Genomic DNA, 20229 nt, shown 5'->3' with positions numbered 1-20229 from the left:
AATCTCCACTACCAGAGAATGCTCAGCCATTCTCTCCTCCAGGCAGCCCCTAGTATCTACTCAGCATGACATCGGGCTTCTCTAAGGCTATTTGGTAATGTTAAGATCCTAGGTATTCCTACAAATCTTGATGAGGAAGGGGTCTGACTATGTGTATTTGAGAAACACATTCATATAGTTAAGTTTCCAGTAGACAAGCAATACTGAAATCTGTACTAGCAGTCCTATTATTTCTCTGGGCTCTTAACATAAAGATGAGGCCGGCACACTGAGAAAAAAAGGTTCTCTTTTTCACCACCGCAGCAAACAAACGTACCAGAAGCTGCCCTGCCACTCCACAGAGTATGTGATTAACAATCTCTTCAGAGGGCTGTATGCATTCCAGCTGACAATATTGCTGCTTTAACACACACAGGAAGTAAAGATCACAAAAGATAACGAAGAATATAAAGGGAGAAGATGGAATACAAATGCTTTGTCCTGGAAACTATAATGACCTGCTAAATTCAAACGTTTACACTTGAGGACAAATGATGCTGTGAGCCTCTGCTCCCACCTGTTTTGAGGGCCCCTGCCCTGTAAATTTCCTGGAAAGACAGGAACTGAGCAAGAGACAGGAAGGTTGGGCTTGCAGATGGACCCCAGGCCTCAATCTCACCAATGATTTGAGGAAAATATCTTGCCTAAATGGCTTAAATCTCTCAGACATTAAGTAGAAATTCTATATTTAAGTAGTTCTCAAAAGCGAAAGCTCAAAGTCATTAACTTCATTTTTGGCATTCAAAACAAACTAGCGTGCCATGCATGTCAAAACAATTGGGGCTTAGTGTCTGTAGCAAGAAAACCAGCCCAGGGCATATATAACCAGAGGGAGCGTGTTAATAGAGATTAAAATTGGAGTACTAAATTGCACTCAAAAAAATAGCAAACAGTTTTAAAAAGGATTTCTAAGTGCTAAACAAACAAACAAAAAACCAGGGATAACCACTGCTACACTGCAACTTCATTCATCTGGTTAACTCTAATGATACCAAAAGCCCCAACTGATCTCCCTTACTGTTCTTTAACACAGAACTTTTGAACATAAACCATGTTGATCATTTCAAAAGGACAACCCCAAGTGTATCCCGTGCCCTTGAGCAGAACTTCACTTACATTTGGGCAGCAGTGGTATTCTTACCTACATCCTTTAAATTAGTCACTTTCCTCCAGACCCTAAATTCAAAACCTTCTTCTCTTTTACCATAGAATTTCAACTGTCACAGTTTGAAGTACAGACAAAACACAGAACTGAAAAGCACATAGCACAAAATTAATCAATTCTTCTTCTTGATTGCTTCAGTGATGCATTTCAGACAAAAGGGAAACGGGATGAAAAGTGACATCTTGGTGAAACAGTCACTTAAACTTGCAAAAACTAAATTTATGCATCCACTTACCCTAATTTTTTGTGTTATATTTTTCTAAACACTATGAGGTTTTACAAATTCAGAAATTATAATATAAGTAGAAAAAAAAATCCAAGGTAAGAATGACCTCCCCCACAAACCCCATACTTGATTGGAGATGGAGACTTGGGAAAAGCAACTAAATCTAATTTATTTTTGGATCCCCAGCAACTGAAGGCAGCTAGCACACAGTAGGTGTCTAGTAAGTTTGTGATGGGGAGAGGGGAACATAGAAAAGGATGATCCCTGTTTACATGCACTTCTTCCTCTATTCTGTCCTTCACATTTCACTAGAGAGAGCTATCAAAATGCCCATTTAACTGTTTCATTTCTCCCTTCAAACCTTTGCCTGTATATAGTCCAGGGGTCTTTGGGTTGCATACATGCGCCTCTTGATCTTAGCCCTGCCAACTTCTTCTGCCTCATCCCTCAACACTCCTTATCCTGTACGTCCCATTCAGCAACTTCTTGGGGTGTCCCAGTGTCCCCATGCTTCCATGATTTTACCTGAGATACTGCAAATTGGACCATCCCTATCCTCAAACCATACACGCAATTTCTACTCAAACTTCAAGATTCCACTCAGGCACCACTCCCCTAAGAAATGTTTTCCTGTCTTCCCCACTTTCTCTCCTCCCATTTCCACAACCTGAGTAGATTCAATCCTTCATTTATTAAATCAACAAGCATTTACTGACTATGTACTCTTTGCCAAGCCTGGTGTATATTAAGCACTCAAACGTGTGTGAACAAACAAATGCAGATACAGCAATGAGTTAAAAGAAGGTCCCTGCTTTCACTTGAGTAAGAATTCTCACAAGAATATAGGTAGCATGGTTCTATAACATACTTAGCACTTTTTAACATTGTTATTTAGCAACATGTCTCCCATGATGCACTGTGAATTCCTTAAGGACTTCATCTTTTTCATGTATATGTCCTTAGTACCTAGCACAGTGTTTTTCATCTGTCCAAAAAGTGAAGGTTATTTATTTCACATTTAGTTTTATAAGCTCCAGAATAGTTAAGTAAATATTTCCTGAAGTAAGTAAATTGTAGCCTCTTTTCAAGTTTAGATTAAAAAAGAAACAAGGAAATACTACATAGTTCTTTGGTGATAATAAAAAATGACTAATGTTAAACCAGCATAACTTAACAAGAGTGAATCAAAATTTTAGTTAGCATTTTTAAAAGAAATCAAACATAACTGTGAAGTCAAACACAACTTCCTACTCTTTAAAAAAACCTAATGACACAGCAAGTAAGAGATTTAGATGTATGAGATCTCAAAGATACACAAATGTCAAGTCACGTTAACTTTACAGGTTTCCTGGCGCTGTCCTTTGAATGAGTCTTCATTCTTTGCTGAGGTGCTTTCCTGCTTTCCTGAGCAGCATTATTTTAATGTGAATTTTATTTAACATTTTAATGCAGATTAAATTATCAGTGAACTGCATCTCCAAAACCTCTGGGTAGAATCGGCTGATTGAAATATTGGTATTAGTCAGTGAGAGGCAGAGTAAGGGGCTGCTATACAATTTTTGAAACTAGAGCAGGACTTAAACAGCTTCTCCAGCTAAAGCAATTCTTCCAAAGGGGAAAGTTTTCATCTGATCCTATTTTAAAACTTCAACAACAGGGCCACCATGACTTTGCCCTTCAAAGAGCTTCAATAAAGCTAGCTGCTACAACTGTGGGAAGAAAAGCCTGGACTCACATCTAAGAAGACAGCAATCTAAATGTCAACTGTTCGTGGGTGGAGAAGGGGGAGGGGGTCGGTGAAGAGTTAGCTTTATTTCACAGAACCAACATAACATCAGTTTTGGGTTTTTCCCCTCTAGTTCTCCTGAAAGACAGCTTGCCAATTCCTTCAAATGTGTGAAATCCAAACTTTACTTTCTTGTTGGTTGCAGTATTTGGGTTCTAAATGAAGAGGAACAAATCAATGTTTGGCCATCACTCAAAAGAATTCCATATATTAGGGTTAAGAATGGCAACCACGGAGCCCAGCACTCACAGCAGAACAATGCTAATGTTCTTAGGGTGACTCTCACTTGAGTCATGGGTTCTGAGGATGTCTGCTTCCCCAGATGCCACTTCCCCCATCAAGGGACTAAGGGACAATATAGGCTTGAAGTCATGTTCTCCAATACATGTTTTCCAGGATGGTGGGATGCAGAATCTGAAACCTAGGCTGTATACATGGAATGAGGAGGCAGAAAGAACTTTATACCCTCTAATCATTAACTATACATGCAACAATACTACTTCCTTAGTAATTATTTTCTAATGTTTAATTGTGGTAAAATATACATGACATAAAATTCACCATCTTAACTATTTAGAAGTATACAGTTCCAGAGTATAAGGTACATTCATTGCTGTACAACTAATCTCCAGAACTCTTTTCATCTTGCAAAACCGAAACTCCACACCCATTAAGAAGCTCTCCATTCCTCCCTCTGTTCAGTCCCTGGTAACCACCCTGCTGTCTTCTGTCTCTGGATTTAACTACTCCAGATACCTCATACAAGTAGAATCATACAGTATTTGTCTTTTTGTGACTGGCTTATTTCACTTAGCATAATGTCTCCAAGGTTTATCTATGTTGTATTATGCGTCATAATTTCCTTCCTTTTTAAGGCTGAGTAACACTCTGTTGTATATATAGAACACATTTTTGTTTATGCATTCATCTATTGATGTACATTTGGGTTACTTCCACCTTTTGGCTGTTATGAATAATGCTGCTATGGACATGGATGTACAAAAATCTCTTTGCGATCCTGCTTTCAATCCTTTTGGATAAAGACCCAGAAGTGTGGACTGCCAAATCATATAGTGATTCTAATTTTAAATTTTTTGAGGAACAACCACACCATTTTCCAATGTGGCTGTACCATTTTACATTCCCAGAATATCCTTGCCAATATTTGTTATTATCCTTTTTTTTTTAAATGGTAGCCATCCAAATGGGTTTGAGGTGGTTCCTTCATAACTTTTACATTTTCCAAATTTTATATAATATCCCTGTAATATTTTAATAATTACAGGAAAATTCAGCAAAATACACTTAACCATTAAAAGTGATCATGCAAATACATACATATTAGTAGAGAAAGACCTTTATCATACAGTCTAAAGTTTATTAATGTGAAGGCTACTGTAAGAGTTATAAGACTGTATACTATCATCTATGTTTGGGGAAATACAAATACACATATTAATATGAATGTTTTATATAGACTCAGTGTAATGTGAAAAGGGATCTAAGACAATAAACCAGAATGTTAATAGTAACTATCTCCACAAAACAGGTATCTAAATGATCTTAATATTTTCGTGTTTATTTTCTGATCTTTACCTAACAAATATGCATGTCTTCTACAATAACGAGTAACAACAATAACGGGGGTAAACTGGTGAATAAGTTGAGAGTCACAGGTACCTAAGTTGCTCTAGGCAGCCATGCTGCTGTGGCCATGAACTACCACTGAAATGTCTGAGAATGCACAAGCCAGGACAGAATCCTCTGAATCAGCTATAACTATATTGTATAAATTCTACTCTTAGTCCCTAAGTGCTCTGAGGGCTCTATTTGGCCAGTATTATGATAGATGCTAAAATTCAGGAGGTGTGAGTATAGTAATTTGCCCCCTATACCCCACAACCCCAGAATCAGTAAAGACAAGACCTACAATGCCAATTTCTTAGGCTTAACCTGAAAACAAACAAAAAAAAAACAGTCAGGAAAAAGATATAATATATAAGGTACAAGGAACAAATGGGCTGAAGATATACTACTCCAACTAAACTATATTACATAATATTTTACAGTTACCGTTAAGAAATTTTTAATACTTTTCATATTTCTTGTGAAAACTCTCCTTTTTTATGGCTTATCGTGTGTGTGCATTTAATGAGTTTTTTTGAAAAATCCCTATCTTGCTTATCTCCCTGAACTAAGAGAATTAAAGACAATATGCCCAAATCTGGGCAAAGAGAAGTTAAGAAAGGAGTGCTTTAAGGAAAAGAGGCAAAAGCTGGGGCACAAAGCAAAATGCCAACCAACAATTCTTCCACTCACTAGAAACTCTGAAGCTTGTTCCTGAGCCATCCTTAAAATATACATCATTAACCCTCTCCACTCCATCCCCGGCCTTCAAATTGGGAAACTGTAACATTCCTGGAAACAACCCTTCAACATAGTGGCCCAACACGTTTTCAGTTCCTCCAAAAACCCTCAAACTCAGGAGCATAGCAGATGTCATTAATGATGGAATTACTTAAGACCTAACGTCTTTAATTCTGAAATTATTCCCCAACCACAAAGAATGACTTTCCTTCCACATCTCTTATTCCACCCAGTATGTGTGTCCTCATGGTGGCACCAGCCAGTACCTTGACATTCCTTTCTTAGTCTATCACCTGTGTTCTGGTTTCACTGCCTACCCATTCAGCCTGGATCCTGGATTAGTCACTGAAAAAATAGATTCATTACACATTGGCTTCCTTGTATTTTCTCTATTGGCATCTGGTCATAGGTTAGTCTCTCAAAGAAAGGACCAAGGGAAAGAAAAGGAGAGAACACAAACTGACCCTTTCCTTATACATTTTTAACAGTTCCCAACTGCCTGTCAAACTAAGAACCCATCACCTGAGTTCTGAATTTGAAGTTCTCCACTATGTAGTCCTATTTTACCCCACCAATGATTTCTCAGCTATATTCCAATGAGCACTAAAGCTGTGAAGTTAGAGAAGTGACATGGGTTTCTAGGAAAGCTAAAGTGAGAGTTAAATAGTCAGAACCCCAGGCTTCACCCAGACAGCCCCACTTTATCTAACAGTGGGAAGTCATTCAATCAGTCACACTGCATGCATAAGACAGTATTGTTCAGCCATTAAAAACAATATTCCCGATACAAGAAAATGTTCATGATGTTCATGGTGTTGAACACTATTTACAGCACTCTCCAAAGTCTTAAATAGAAAACAGACCTAGGAATAAAAATTATCTAGTGGGAAATAGCCCAGTGTAAACTCTGGTTACATGAGAATGAAAGATTTATGAGTGCCTCTTAAATTTTCTTCTATTAATAATCATTCTGAAACACGTTTATGTAATCTTTTAAATTTTTAAAAATATTTTCTTTGAAAAAAAATTTGTTTTCTCATAAAAGACGGCTCCCCAAAGCCCTTGCTCTACCATGTCTACCCTTTCTAAAATCCAGAAAGTGACTGATCAAACCTTACCTTTGCTGGAGACTAACATCTGTTGGCCGCCAGTAAGGACAGAAACAAGCTAGGCTGCTCACCCTAGAGGTTTCTAATACAAGGAAACCAAAAGCAGGGGAGATGGGAGCAAACAAACACTATTCCTTCAGGCGAGATGCATTGTGTCTCTGTGTAGATCTTTTCTTCAATAATTCTCAAGTTATCCGCCACAAAGTCCTTGATGGTTAATCTTAGCAAATTGTCAGCCACTTATGAAAGGCAAAAATAAAGAAAATCTAAGCAAAGAGAACATGAATATCATCAACACTGAAAATTGACAAGCTTTTCACAAACATCAGAGATTTCCTTGCAGACAAGACCTTTCTGCTAAATCTTTAATACTCACCAGGTGCTTTGCCTTAGCACGTTCCTCCTCATTTGATATCCTCTCACGAAGAATAGCTCTGGTTAACTGCTCATTGGTTAAAGTCATCTCTCCGTCCAGTTCCTTGCCTTGCTTAAGTCTGAGAAGACAACAAACATCTAACTTAGAAAAAAATTTTTTAGTAGCTGACATTATTTTTTTATGAAATACTTAAATAAAAAAATAGAAACAGCCATAGAGTTAGTAGCTGAAATCATCTTGGCCTAAAATTGATCAAAAGTGGGTATATTTTCTAGTAAATTACCATGCAGCCTCTACCTAAGCATTTAAAAGGATAGAACTCAAATACATTAAAAAGCTAATCGATCTGACTGCTGAATTAGCTTTATAAAATTCTTATGTCAAATTGAAATCTGTCCACCTAAATATTCCATCCCTGGTGCTTCCATCTGCCCTCTGGAGACAGAAGTAATACATCTAATTAACAAGCCATTCACAAGGCAAATATTTGAAGGTAACCATCATCTTCCCATCAAAAGTAATTCAATTGTGTACTGAACATACACCACGTACTGTGTGAGGCATTGATGACACAGTGCTGAACAAGGACCAGTACCTGTCCTCATGGACCTGACATTTGTAGAAGGGAACTAAAAACACAATTAAGGTATCCTTCCTCCCAGTAAATGACTTCCTCATGCAAAAATGGCCAGACTTTTCAATAGCAGGACTCCTCACTTGTGGAATAACTCGAATTTGTCCCTTGGCTCTGAACTAAATCTAACACTGTAGACATGGTCCAACAAAATAAGACAGCAAGAACTTTATCTCCCAAGATTCGTGCACAGTGCTAATTCTAATGAAGCATCCGATTGCCTTAGGTCTATCAGTGACCTCATCACACAATTAGATCATACTGAGTTACAATCCAAAGAAACACCCGCCCCTCACTGTGCATAACAAGGATAAATTACTTTGGCACAGATCTTCACCATAGTGCCTGGCACATAAAGGTATTCAGGAATCACTGGATGAGAGTTCATTTTAGTCTAATCTCATGGACAAAGATTTTGATTGCCTTTTCTTCTTTGAGCGAATAACCTCTCTATACCATCTTATCCCCAAAAGTATAAGCGATGCTTTAAGAAGAAAAAGTAAAATTGTTACTGTTACGTTGGTATAAGTGAAATTCTGAGTGCAATCTACTTTACAAGTGGGAATGATGAGGACCAAATTGAACTCAATACTAATCTATCAAATTTCAGTTTTAAAAAAGATTCTTGAAAAGAATTAAAGAAAATAAAATCTTCGGTTACTATTTTTAAACTGCTACATCACCCTGATATTCTGAAATTCTCAGAAACCAATTATAACAGATAAAAACACCTTATAAAATATATTCCAAAGTTATAACACTTCCCATACCCCCCCCCAATTAAACCGATGTGGTTTTGTGTCTTGAATAAAGATGAATAATAGAAACAAAGGTACTTTTACCCAAATAAATCCTGGAGTTAAACGAAACGAAAGTAACAGCAAAAACGAAGTGGTCCACCTAAGGCTATTGTGCTGGTAACTGCTGAGGTTACTGTACTAGATTAGAAAACTAGGCAGTTAAAGCATTTTTACCAACCTGTCACTTGCAAGTAAAATACATAATCTACTTTACAAGTGAGGTAGAAACTAAGACAAAATAATAAAACTTACTATCGTTTATGGATCACTGACTATATGCCAAACACAGTGTTAGGCACTTTACATACATACATAAAACTATTATAAAACTTACATTATTAGTTTTTGAACATAAAATGAATTCTATACAACTAGACTCTCATAGTTTCCATATTTGGTGTATCAATTTTTTTCAATTTTTAAAGTATTGTTTATTTTAATAACTATATTTTTCTGAGTTAATTTACATGTGGCATAAATTTTAATTACAAATGGAGTTAAAAGTGGCTCAACTTTAAGAAATATCATAAAGTTTTAGCAAATAAATGAAAAGGAGGCAAAAACATTAGCTCAAAAGCCTTCAGTGTTATAATAAAAATAAAGATTATTTAGTTTGCAATATTTGGTACAGATGCAAAAACTGTGGTATTGGACTCCTGGATCCAAACCAAGGCTCTACCACCTACTAGCTGAGTAGGTGATTCAGTTAGCCTCCCTGGGTCCTGTTATTCTCAGGAGTAAAACAGACTGTAATACCTACCTTACAGAGTTCTATATACACAAAGCATTTAGTGTAAAGTCTGTAATAATAATAAGGACTCAACACATTAGATAAGTAGCAGTAATAATAACAGTACCCACTATGGGATCAGGAATGCAGGGAAAGCAGTTATTTTCTGAAAAGAAGAAAATCTCCAAATTCACTACATATACCATGACTACATATAGCTCTGTCTTCTCCATCTTTTTTTTTCTTTCCAATTTTTCACCAATAAGAAGTTCTGCTTTATTTTTAGGATCTTTGAGGACTCCTAAAATGTCAGTTGACTATAACATTCTAGCAGCCCTACCCTTGCACATGTTCCTTTCTTTCCCACTTGCTTGTAAGCTCCATAAGGCAAGGACCTAGTCTGGTTTTTTTTTCACTGCTAAATCCCCAGTGCTTAAAACAGTGCCGGCCACACAGCAGGGGCTCAAAAAACACTTGTTGAATGTGCACGTGAACAAATGAGTGGCCTATTTCCAACCACAAACAAAACGGGAAACAAGCTACAGAAAATAAAAGACTGAAGGATTTAAGAATCTGGAGACACAACCCGAACCCTACAAGTGCCGAGCCACCATAATGTCAAGGGTCACAAGTGTGATGATCCCAGACTACACTGCCCTAAAACATAGGGTGTTTTACATTCCACAACATTTCAGAGCCTCTGAAATATCAACACCTAGTTATGCTAGACTCTTGGCTAAAGAGAGATGGCACAAACTGACTAAAAAGAAATTTTCCTTTCTTACTTTCTAACTTTCCTTTCTTACTTTCTAACTTTCCTTTCTTACAGTTACTTCCGTTTGTTCTTACAAGTAGACCTGCACAAATTCTAAAATAGTTTATTGTAAAAGAATGTCTGAAAATAAAATGAAAAAAAAAAGAAAGAAAAGAAAGGTCTGTTGACTGTTTATGAAACAGAATTCTGTATTTTTAGGTAGTCTGGCAGTAGGAACCAGAACAAATTCTCATTACTTACCAGCAACTTACTTGAACAATCTAACAAACCTGTTTTCTCAGCTTTAAAATCTGAAGGTTGAACTTTATAGTCTTAAGGTCCCTTGCAGTTAAAAGTCCTACAAACATCATACATTAAATATATTATTCCCCATTCCAAAAACTTCTTGAGAAGGGTGCTGGCAGGGGATAAATGAAACAAAGAACTATTATCTCCAAATTTTATCATTTTCACTCATTGAACACATATTTCTAGCCTCATTCTCAGAGTTTCCAACTACTTGATAAAAACCATACACTAGGAAAAAGTAAACAGGATGCAAAAAATTCATCCAATATGTAATTACTGGTGATAGGTACTAACTATTCTGATTACTGAGAATATAACAGTGAGCAAGAGATACAGTCCCTACCCTCATGAAGCTTCAACTCTGCTACTTCCTTTTTTTTTTTTAAGTGAGTTTACTATAAAACTATATTGGGTGGGAGCTGATATTTGAATTGAAATCTAAAGGACATAAAATGAGCACTATTAGGAAAGAAAAAGTATCTTCAAGGAAACATTAGTCAGGTCCAGAGGCAGTGAGAAATTATTTTCTTCAGTTAAACTTTTGTGCTGCCTTTTCATATACCAAACACTGGAAGATCTAGAGTCACCAAGAGCTCCCTTAAAACCAAACACACAAACATACACACAGAGTTATCAATACAAGTTGGTACAAGGCTTTGGAAGGATCCCTGAAGCTTAAATCGTTTTTGCAATGTTAGAAAAAATTTAGAAAATTTTAGAAGTTTTGCTCTCTCTCAAACTATTTTGGAGGGCAGAGTTCCAGAAAAATGGTGTAACAAGGGCTTTCGTTTAGTCCAATGCATTTAGACATAAAAGCAAAAGACTAGAAATTTCCAATTGTACTGCTCCTCATTTCCCCACCTCTCCCCTCCACATAATGCATTTATAGCAATATTTGCTTCAAATAAGCTGTTTCTTTTACCAATTCATTTAGATCATTTAACGAACTACAACTACTTTGCACAGAAAAACTGCTTGTAATCTTGAAGCTCCGAATTCTTTTCAGAACTTCCTCTCGGTGCTATTGCTTTTATATTCCGTCAGGCTTTCTGTTCCATGACCATCTAGAAAAGATAGGTGTCTGTGCGATCAACCAACTTTTCTCTTATTTTGAGCCCAATGCGATGATCTTGCTTTCTGGGCCTCCCTGAATGCTCCTAGCCTCCCTGAGTGTAGAGCCAAAGCCAGGTTGTTTTGTAAACATTCCTCAAGAGAAAGAAGGGTGAGTCCTCATTGACATGGGAAGACAGGGCTTTACTTTTAAGGTCCCTATTATGGGGGAGGGGGGAGGCAAGAGATGTAAAACATACGTCTTTCATTATTAACTTAGGTTTCCAAAGATTTAAGAATTATCTCAAAATAAAACTAAACATACCAAGTATCTTGGAGAATACTTTCTCTTTTTTATTTATTGGCATTTCTCACTTACTATATCAGATCTCCTGATCTAATATTATTCTACATTAAGCCCCTGATTTTAGTTTCATTTAAATTTCCTTCTTTTAAATACATATCTCTCCTCATTTAAATTCTCTGGAGTTTTAAGCAAAGACGTAGGAGTTTAGTGTAAACTTTTCTTATTTGCATTAAGTAATTGGATAGCTTGCCTAAGCTTAATGAAACAAATACCAGTCAGCTCTGCCCTTATACCTCAAGCCCCAGCAACTTAGCTCTTGTTCTCAATCACGTAACAGATTTAAGATACACCAGCAAAATGAATTTCTGAACACCAGTTCAATCTCCTATTATGAATACTATTATAACATGCCCTTTAAAAGGAAAAAAAATAAACTTCGCATATATATTCAGTTCTTATCGATATGTTATATAAAATCTAATATTTCAATTTCTGAGTAAAAATCAGCCAGTATTATTTTATTCCCAAAAACCTAAAAGTTTTAAGAAAGTGGGAAGGGTATTTTAAAGATAACTTTAAGGAAGCATTTTTTATATACTCAACTTTGTTATCCCCCATGAAGGAGGCATTACTCTCTCCCTTCTTTTTTAACATGAGAAAAACTGAAATGTATAAAAGCACACAGGAAACATGAAGCAACCTGGTCTCATTTCCAAAGCCACGCTTCTTAAACTTCCTGAAGGGTAACCATTCCCCATCCCCCCATATCACTTCCCAAATGAGTTTCTATTACCTTATTCATCCCTGCGGTCATATAAGGAGAGTTTCTAAACATCATATTATTCATAATTATTTTTAAAAGAAGCTCCTTTTTTATTTGTTTTCATTATATCAAGTCACAGTTTGCCAGAGTCAGAGTTATTACCAGCCCTTATCCAAGTGGTTTGGCTTTCAGTGGCCCTAAATGTTTCTCTGAACCCATGCACTGTTCATCTGGCCATTCACAAATACTCAGATTTATCTTCATGTAGGCTGACGCATAAGTAATGCTATACAATTCTGGCTTAGAAAATTACTTTATAATTTAATATATAAGGCCATTATATTACTGGGAGAAAGTTGATAAGAACCTCAGATAATGGGTGAGAATAAATGGGAAACTGAGATTGTTCCAGATAAAGTGATTTGAGGAAATGATTTATCTAAAATTGAACTATGACCATTACACACAGACAATATCTGCATAGTACTGCAATGTACTTGACTGTTTCAAACACAGGAAAGAAAGATAAGTGACTATAATCTCAAAGGTCACTTTTAATGCTAATCATGAATTTTATTTTAATACATCATACTTTGTCAGAACATGCTGAACTAGCATTCAAAATACTGTTTACTATTCACTTTTTAAACAGAAAAGCTGAATTGGGTAATTCAATGAACTAATTATTAGACTATTAAAAACAATGAGAAAACAAGTATACAGCTTTCTATTAATAAGACTTTACAAAAATAAAAGTACATAGCAAGATTAATAGGTCTCAGCTCAAAGTTTTTCAAATCCTGGAAGGAAATGTACATGCACTGAAGTTCCAAAATAAACACATGAAGATGAATGGACAATAATGCAACCAAGTAACGTTCATATATAATATGGATCTATATGTAACTATACATAGTATCAATATGTGTAACAGATAAAGGTTTCACATTTATTAATGCTTACTTTGTAGCAGGTACAGTTCCAAGCACCTGACAGGTGTTAACTCATTTAATCCTCACAACAACACTATCAAACTTCAGACGAGGAAGCTGAGGCACAGATAAGTTATATAAAACTAAGGCTTACAGGAGTTATAGGTAACTTACCAGAGGTCACAATGCCACTGACAGGTGTAGCCAGTCAGGCTGGCTTCGGGGTCTACATTCTTATAGATATACCCATGAACAGACACACACACACACACACTCACACACACACACACAAATACATATTTATACTATTAGAATATAAACCAGGGGAATAAGAGCTTTGTCTTGTGCACTAACTACTGTAACCCAGACACTAAATGGTGCCTGGCTGTTGGCAGGCATTCAATAAATATTTTTGAAAGAAATGAATACAGAGTGTGAGCACAGTTTAGTATTATGGGGCATAAGTACTCTTTATATAATCATAATTTAGCAAGAAATGGCACTGTCTAGGAACACTGAATGACTGCAATCTAGCAAACCATACAGTAAATCAGTATTACTTAACCAGCATTATGACCTGGTTCTGAATATAACCAAGAGGACATTTATTTTGGTCATCTACATTTCTACATAAATATCATTTAAAATGTCATTCAAAATTTAACAATCAAGGTGTCCTTCCTTTCCACAAGAACATTTTTAAAAAGCGATTTTGTTTTAAAGCACACTAAAATTTAGTCACAATCTGGGCCTTCTCCTGCATGGCTTCAAAATGATGCCAGAGGGGGAAAACTCAGCCCATAAGTGGAAGCCTACAGCTATCATCGGGGATTACCCACAGCTATAATCCTAAACGGTTCTCATCTCCCTCTTCGAGGTGCTCACCTCCCATCTACACATTGTATATTACTTTGTACCTCGAGTCCCTATTTCAAGTCTCACTTGAGAATAGGTTCTACCTGTCCTGGATTTTCTGAGAACTTTTTCTTACCAAATACATTCTTTTCCTGCACAGGAAAATTCATTTATATTTGAAAAGAATTCGATTTTAGTTCACAATTTAATGTCACTGTGTCCATGGCCCACACACTCTCCTCCCTCAAGAATTCCCTAAGACAACATTCCAAAGCCCCTTGTCTTCCATCTACCAGAAGAACCTATGGCCTCTTTTTTTATTTGGCTTAAAATGAATATTTAGAGGCATCTTAAACCCCAATAATCAAATTCTATCTTAAAGTATACATCAGTTGTCAGAATATCAAAATACAATGAACAACGGTAGGAGTGGGGAGGCAGAGGCACACACCACTGAACTGTCCCGTATCAGCAGGGCTTGGACATTAACTGTTTTATAGACGAAGTGGAAGGAAATGCCTGTGCAAGACTCGCTACTGTTAGAGACAGGTTTTGAAAGTATCTACACCCCTCTCCCTTGCAAACATACATTGGATGGGTGTGGCAGCTGTTTATTTACTAAGATGCTAGAGGAGGACAACCAGAAAGTCGTTGGAGGAAAAAGGAACTAGAAGTCAAATGCAGGTATCTCTGAAGCAAATCCCTTTCATCGGGCTGGCAAAGCAAGACAGCAACTCCTCTGGCAAGTGGTGACCTCATCTCGGATGGACCTGAGCCAGGACAGATGACAATGTGAGATGGCTGCCTCCTGAAGTTAGGAAACTAGGACAATATTCCTGGTTTGGTGACCTGAGAGTCATGGTTGGGCTCTGAGCTATGAAGAAATGACAGCATCTTACAATCCTCAGTCTACAAAATACACATCAAGCCTTTTACAGCGTTTTGCATTTGTATTTTTTTTTTTGTTAAAAGACACATTTTTTGCCAGGACACATATTTTGAAATTATGTCCTTGGTAAATTGTTAAGTCTTGGGCAACTTTTGGCCAGAGAGAGAGAAGATATTTCTATTCTCCCTTCTAAGATTTGTAGGAGGAAAGAATCAATATTTTTCTTCTTTCCTAATTCAAAGGACTTTCAAGCTTGAACTAAACTGCAGACTCTTCCCTCCACCTGCATCATGCCTCTCAAATATACACAGATGGCACCTAACCCACTCCAGCGCTTTTTATGGTAGATGCTTTAATGTTAAAACTTAGCAGATTCCTCCATCAAGCCCACAGTACACATTTTTAAAGAAAGAATAATTACACAAATTCCTTTATTATATTTTAAAAGTAGTCTTTGTATTTCTAATCACTTTTGTCTCTCATATTGAGCTGCTAATTTGATTGATGCATAAAGGTTAATGACTGCTGTCTTTATTAACTTTGTTATCATTACATAATTGTGCTTTTTTACTTTGTTTAGTGTTTATAACCTTTCTTTGTATCTTTGTTCATCATAATTCTTCTTGTTTGGTACAGCTATGCCAATCCATTAACTTTTTAACTTTTATTAGATTAAAACAAATTACTTTGTTTTAAGTTTTAAGTGTATGTTATATAAATACATAGCTCTGATGGGGGGTGTTGTCATAGAATCTGGCAGCAAGATCTTTAAATGGGTGATTGTGGCCAGTCATAATTATTAACAGTATAGCAACTGATAACACTTCAATTTATTTCTTTCATTTTATATTATGTTTACTATTAATCTTAACTTTGTTATCTTTTTTCCCTTATTTTCCCAGCTTTATCAAGTTACCATACATTCTCTCCCCCTCTCAAAAAGATCTGCAGTATTTTTCCACGTGATTAGTGGTCATTTCCTTCCTGAACGTTCACACTTTTTTTTTGCCTCCTACTGTTTAAAAACAAAATTCCTACTAATTTTTTGACGGCCGCCCTCTGCAAACTCAGTAAGATTATATCATTTAAATGCTTTGACTCCCCATTCCACCCCCAACTCTTAGCTAAGAGTTCAGTGCTTTTAAATTTATACAATTCTTAGCTTTCTCATTAAGAATTAATCTTCATTTTCAAGAACCCGTATTAGTAGCTTTATTAGCTGTTCCCAGTCTGTCCTCCAACCACATACACAGTGCAAAGACAGAGGCTCAGGAGGGCTTCTTCTCCTTTCCACCCTTCTCTAGTTCAAGGTCTCTGTTGTAACTGAATTGTAATTTGGTTAGAATTCTTTAAGAGTCTTCTTGAGATGGGCTAGTGTGTCAGATATTTAGCTACAACTCGGCCTCACACCCCTCTTCTATCGTCTGCCTTGTGAAGTGGGAGCTGGGAGTCTCAAACCCCATTCCTGCTTTGCCGCTGGGTCCCTGTTAGGCTCTGCCAATAGAGGGTGCCAGAGGGAGCCTACAGGCTGCAGAAGGAAAAAGAACTCTGTTTGCAGTATGCCTTCTAGCATCACTCGGGCCTCACTGCTCACACCAGCAGCAGCACCTGCTCCTGCAGCAGCAGATCAATCCAGTCTGCAGTTTGCCCACACTTGCAAAATCAACCCTACTGCACCCTACTCTGGAGACATCAGCCCTGTCTTTTGGCAGACTCCTCAAAAATCAGTGGGTCCCAGACCCACTGGCCTCTCAAGACCAGATAGGAGATAGGATTGCTACCCTCCTCAGAGACCTGAGCTGCAGCTCCACAGAGCCCCTCCTCCAAGCTTCAGTTTTAATGTCCACCTCCTGCCTGGGCTACCTCTGGGATAGCTTAGAGCTACACTGTCCAATACAGCTGATACTAGCCTCAGGTGGCTATTAAGCCCAAGAAATTCAGCCTGTCCAAACTGAGATGTGCTGGTGGTATAAAATACACACTGGACTTTTAATACTTAGGATGTAAATAAGAATGTCTCATTAATATATATCATATTGACTGTATGTTAAAATAACATTTTGAATATATTGGGGAAAATAAAATATTTTAGAATTATCTTCACCTCTTTTTTCTTATTTTGATATGGTTCCTTGAAAAATTTTAATTACATAGATGGCTCATGTTACAGTTCTTTTGAACAGCACTACCCTAGAGTTGTTCTGTTGTTTCCCCTTTCCAGCTCTTAAGTGCCTCATTAACAATTCTTACATTAAATTCTCCCTGTAAAAATAACTGATGAGTTTGTCTCCTTAGTGGATTCTGGCTGCAAGCTGTTAACATTAATAAATTCTTAAGTCACTTCTTCACCCTGACAGGTAAATAAGAGCTCATCACAGTATTGGGGGGTTTCAGTCCTTTCTCAGGAACCCCTAGATGTCACTCTGCCTTGCAGCTTCCAGTCTGGCAAAGAAAAGCCTGAACCCAGACTGATCCCATTTCTTTATAAATCAGTGGTGCTTTCTGTCAGGAAGCTTGTATGATTTTCTCTTTATCCTTAGAATTCAGAAAAGCTAGCAGTCTATGACCAGGTGTGCATCTTTTCTCATCAATCCCTCCTAGAATCAAGAGAGGTCTTTCAATTTGCAGGCTCAATCTCTCTCCACCTCAGTGAAATGTTTTATATTATTTAATTATTACTGTTCCTCTCTCTCTCTTTCCTTTATTTCCACCTAGAATTTTGTCTATTTCATCAAACATAACATGCAGAAGGTTATTTTCCCCAATCCTTCAGTATTTATGAATTCAATATGTATCTTAAAGTCAACGTTTCTTACAATCAAGTGGCAACAGTTGCCAGTACTACAAACATCAAAAGCATCATTGACATATTCCAACAGTTCTTGCCAGAAGCACCTTTTTTGAGCATCTTTCTCCCTGGCTGCTGCTTCTTTTCATCTTCTACTCACTAGGGCTCAGACCCAGCTGCTGGGCTATGTTAGGCGGAGGTTCCTGCTGAATGGTGGGGAAGAAGCGGTCTCTACCCTGTGGCCCAGCGGTATACTACCCGCTGAGACGTTCTCGGCTCCTGGTCAAGGAAACCAGGAGAAGGTCTCTCTCTTCTCAATCTCTCACTCCCTATCTACACTAGTTAACAGGGACAGAGAAACCAAAAGGTTCTCTCAGGAACATTCAGACAGACTGGGGTCAACTTCGGTGATCCTTGAGCCATGCTGAAACTAACCTACTGGCTCACATCCAGCTATCGGATGCTCTTCTAAGAAAAAGCCACTGGGAATTAGACTAAAATTGCAATGAGAGGACAGTGGAGATGTTCTCAAGTCACCAACTCCCTAGAACCCTCTCCACTTTTAAAATTTCTATTTTATCTTTTAAAAAAAACATTGAAGGATTATTTAAAGCATTTTAGGGCAGAGTTATTAGACAAAAAGTGCTAGATGGGGCAATCTCAGGCACTGTACATTAATTCTTACAGAAATATTTTCCTATATCATCTCTGCACTGTAAGCTGCATTCTCCCCCCCAAAAAAACCTTGAGGTGTAACATAGCCTCACTGTACTATAAGCACAGCGAAATCTTTCTAAATACATACGGGGGAAAACTACTAACACCAAAACACAATCAAATAAGAACAATTCTACATGGGGAGAGAACAACATGGTCTGGTTTTGCAGCTCAGGGATAACCACCTGGCATAACTGAAGGACAGGTACAGGGGAATCAACGGATAGAAGACAGACCCACCTATACTACAGAGCACTGCTCCAATTAAGTACCACCCAGTAGTAAGTTTAAGATGAAACTCCATGGCAAGCACCTGTTCTATAACGCTGGTGAAAGGCTCAGCCAACTGCTGTAAAAGGTCAGCCTAGCTGAGAGAAGAGGGGTATCCTCTTTGGAAAACTGAAGGGCTAGTGAAGCTGTATGCAAAACAGAGGGACAACCCGCCTCTCAAGGAGTAAAGGCTGCAAAAGCAATTTTGTTCCCAAAATACTATTTGAAACCCACCCCAATGAAAGGATAAACAGTCAAATTTTGTATCACTGAGCACAGCCACAATTGTTATTATTAGGTGGTTAAACACAGGCTTTAGAAAAGAATCTCCATCAGTCTCATTTCTGAGTAAAGATGGTCCTATATTTTTTATCTTAACTACTCTGTAACCTCAAAAGAAATATCAAAAGTTGAAGAGGCCTTTCCCATGAGACCAGGCTCATCTTTCTGTTTAAAGTCACCTTGGTCTGCCCAGGAAGTACTGCAGACAGCCTCAGCACCGCCTCCCCCCCTGCAACAATGCATCCTCCCTAGATGACAGCAATCCGTTTTCATGCCTCTCTGACTCTATTCATCAGCTAAAAATTCATTCCTTGGCAGATGTTTTATTTCTGGTATTCCTGATGAAATCAGGCTAAAGAAAAAACAAATTCTAATAAAAACACATTGATCTGAAAGCCACAGTGAGCAGTATATTGGATTTCACTTTATTTTAATTTTCACCTTAAACATAAAATGGGACAGCAGAAACATGTATCGAAAGAGCAAACGATGTGCAATTCTGTATGACTTTACCCACTGTCATTCCAGGGTGACTCCTGTTCATCCCCTTGATATTTCTCACCTGTGACTCTCAAGTTGAATCACAGGCATACTTTAAGGAATAAGAATTACCATTCAGAATTCACATCAATGATGAAAACAAACAAATGGAGTCGCCTGAAATGAAAATGCATTAAAAAGTACCTTTTGCTAATCTACTATGTAGACTGTAGCGTGAGAACATGGAATCAACCAGCAGGAGTCAGAACAGATCACCGAGGCCTTGCTCTTGAGGCGGCTGCCCTGACACAGGTCCCACTCACTCCACTGAAAGACACTCGGATCCATGTAGTCCTTTCACTCTCTATTCCATTTAACTTATTTTTAGTATTGAAGGTTTTAACATACAACCTATGCCATTTAAATGAAAAAAATGCATAATATTTAACTAGTAATATTCTAGTAGCTACCATTTATGGAGTACCTCCTTAAGCCAGGTATTTTAACAGGTGGTTTACATACATTATTTCATTTAATCCTCACAAAAATCCCACAGAGCAGTTGTTATTCACCTGTCAGAGCTTAAGAAATCAAAGCTGAG

The 20229-nt window shown here is 37.4% G+C and overlaps 1 protein-coding gene across 3 annotated transcripts in view; it reads right to left on the bottom strand.

Moving 5' to 3' along the window:
* CHCHD3 (coiled-coil-helix-coiled-coil-helix domain containing 3) overlaps window positions 1–20229 on the bottom strand; it is a 251261-nt gene that overhangs the window by 156873 nt on the left and 74159 nt on the right. For all 3 annotated transcript variants that reach the window (XM_072964444.1, XM_072964442.1, XM_072964443.1), the window contains one exon: window positions 7069–7186. In XM_072964444.1, coding sequence (XP_072820545.1) covers window positions 7069–7186 — 118 coding nt within the window. The remainder of the gene's footprint in view (window positions 1–7068; window positions 7187–20229) is intronic.

Source organism: Vicugna pacos, chromosome 7, assembly GCF_048564905.1.
Source record: "Vicugna pacos chromosome 7, VicPac4, whole genome shotgun sequence".
Taxonomy (NCBI): domain Eukaryota; kingdom Metazoa; phylum Chordata; class Mammalia; order Artiodactyla; family Camelidae; genus Vicugna; species Vicugna pacos.
Note: the sequence above shows the minus strand (reverse complement) of the source record. Positions and strands in the feature narration are given on the sequence as shown.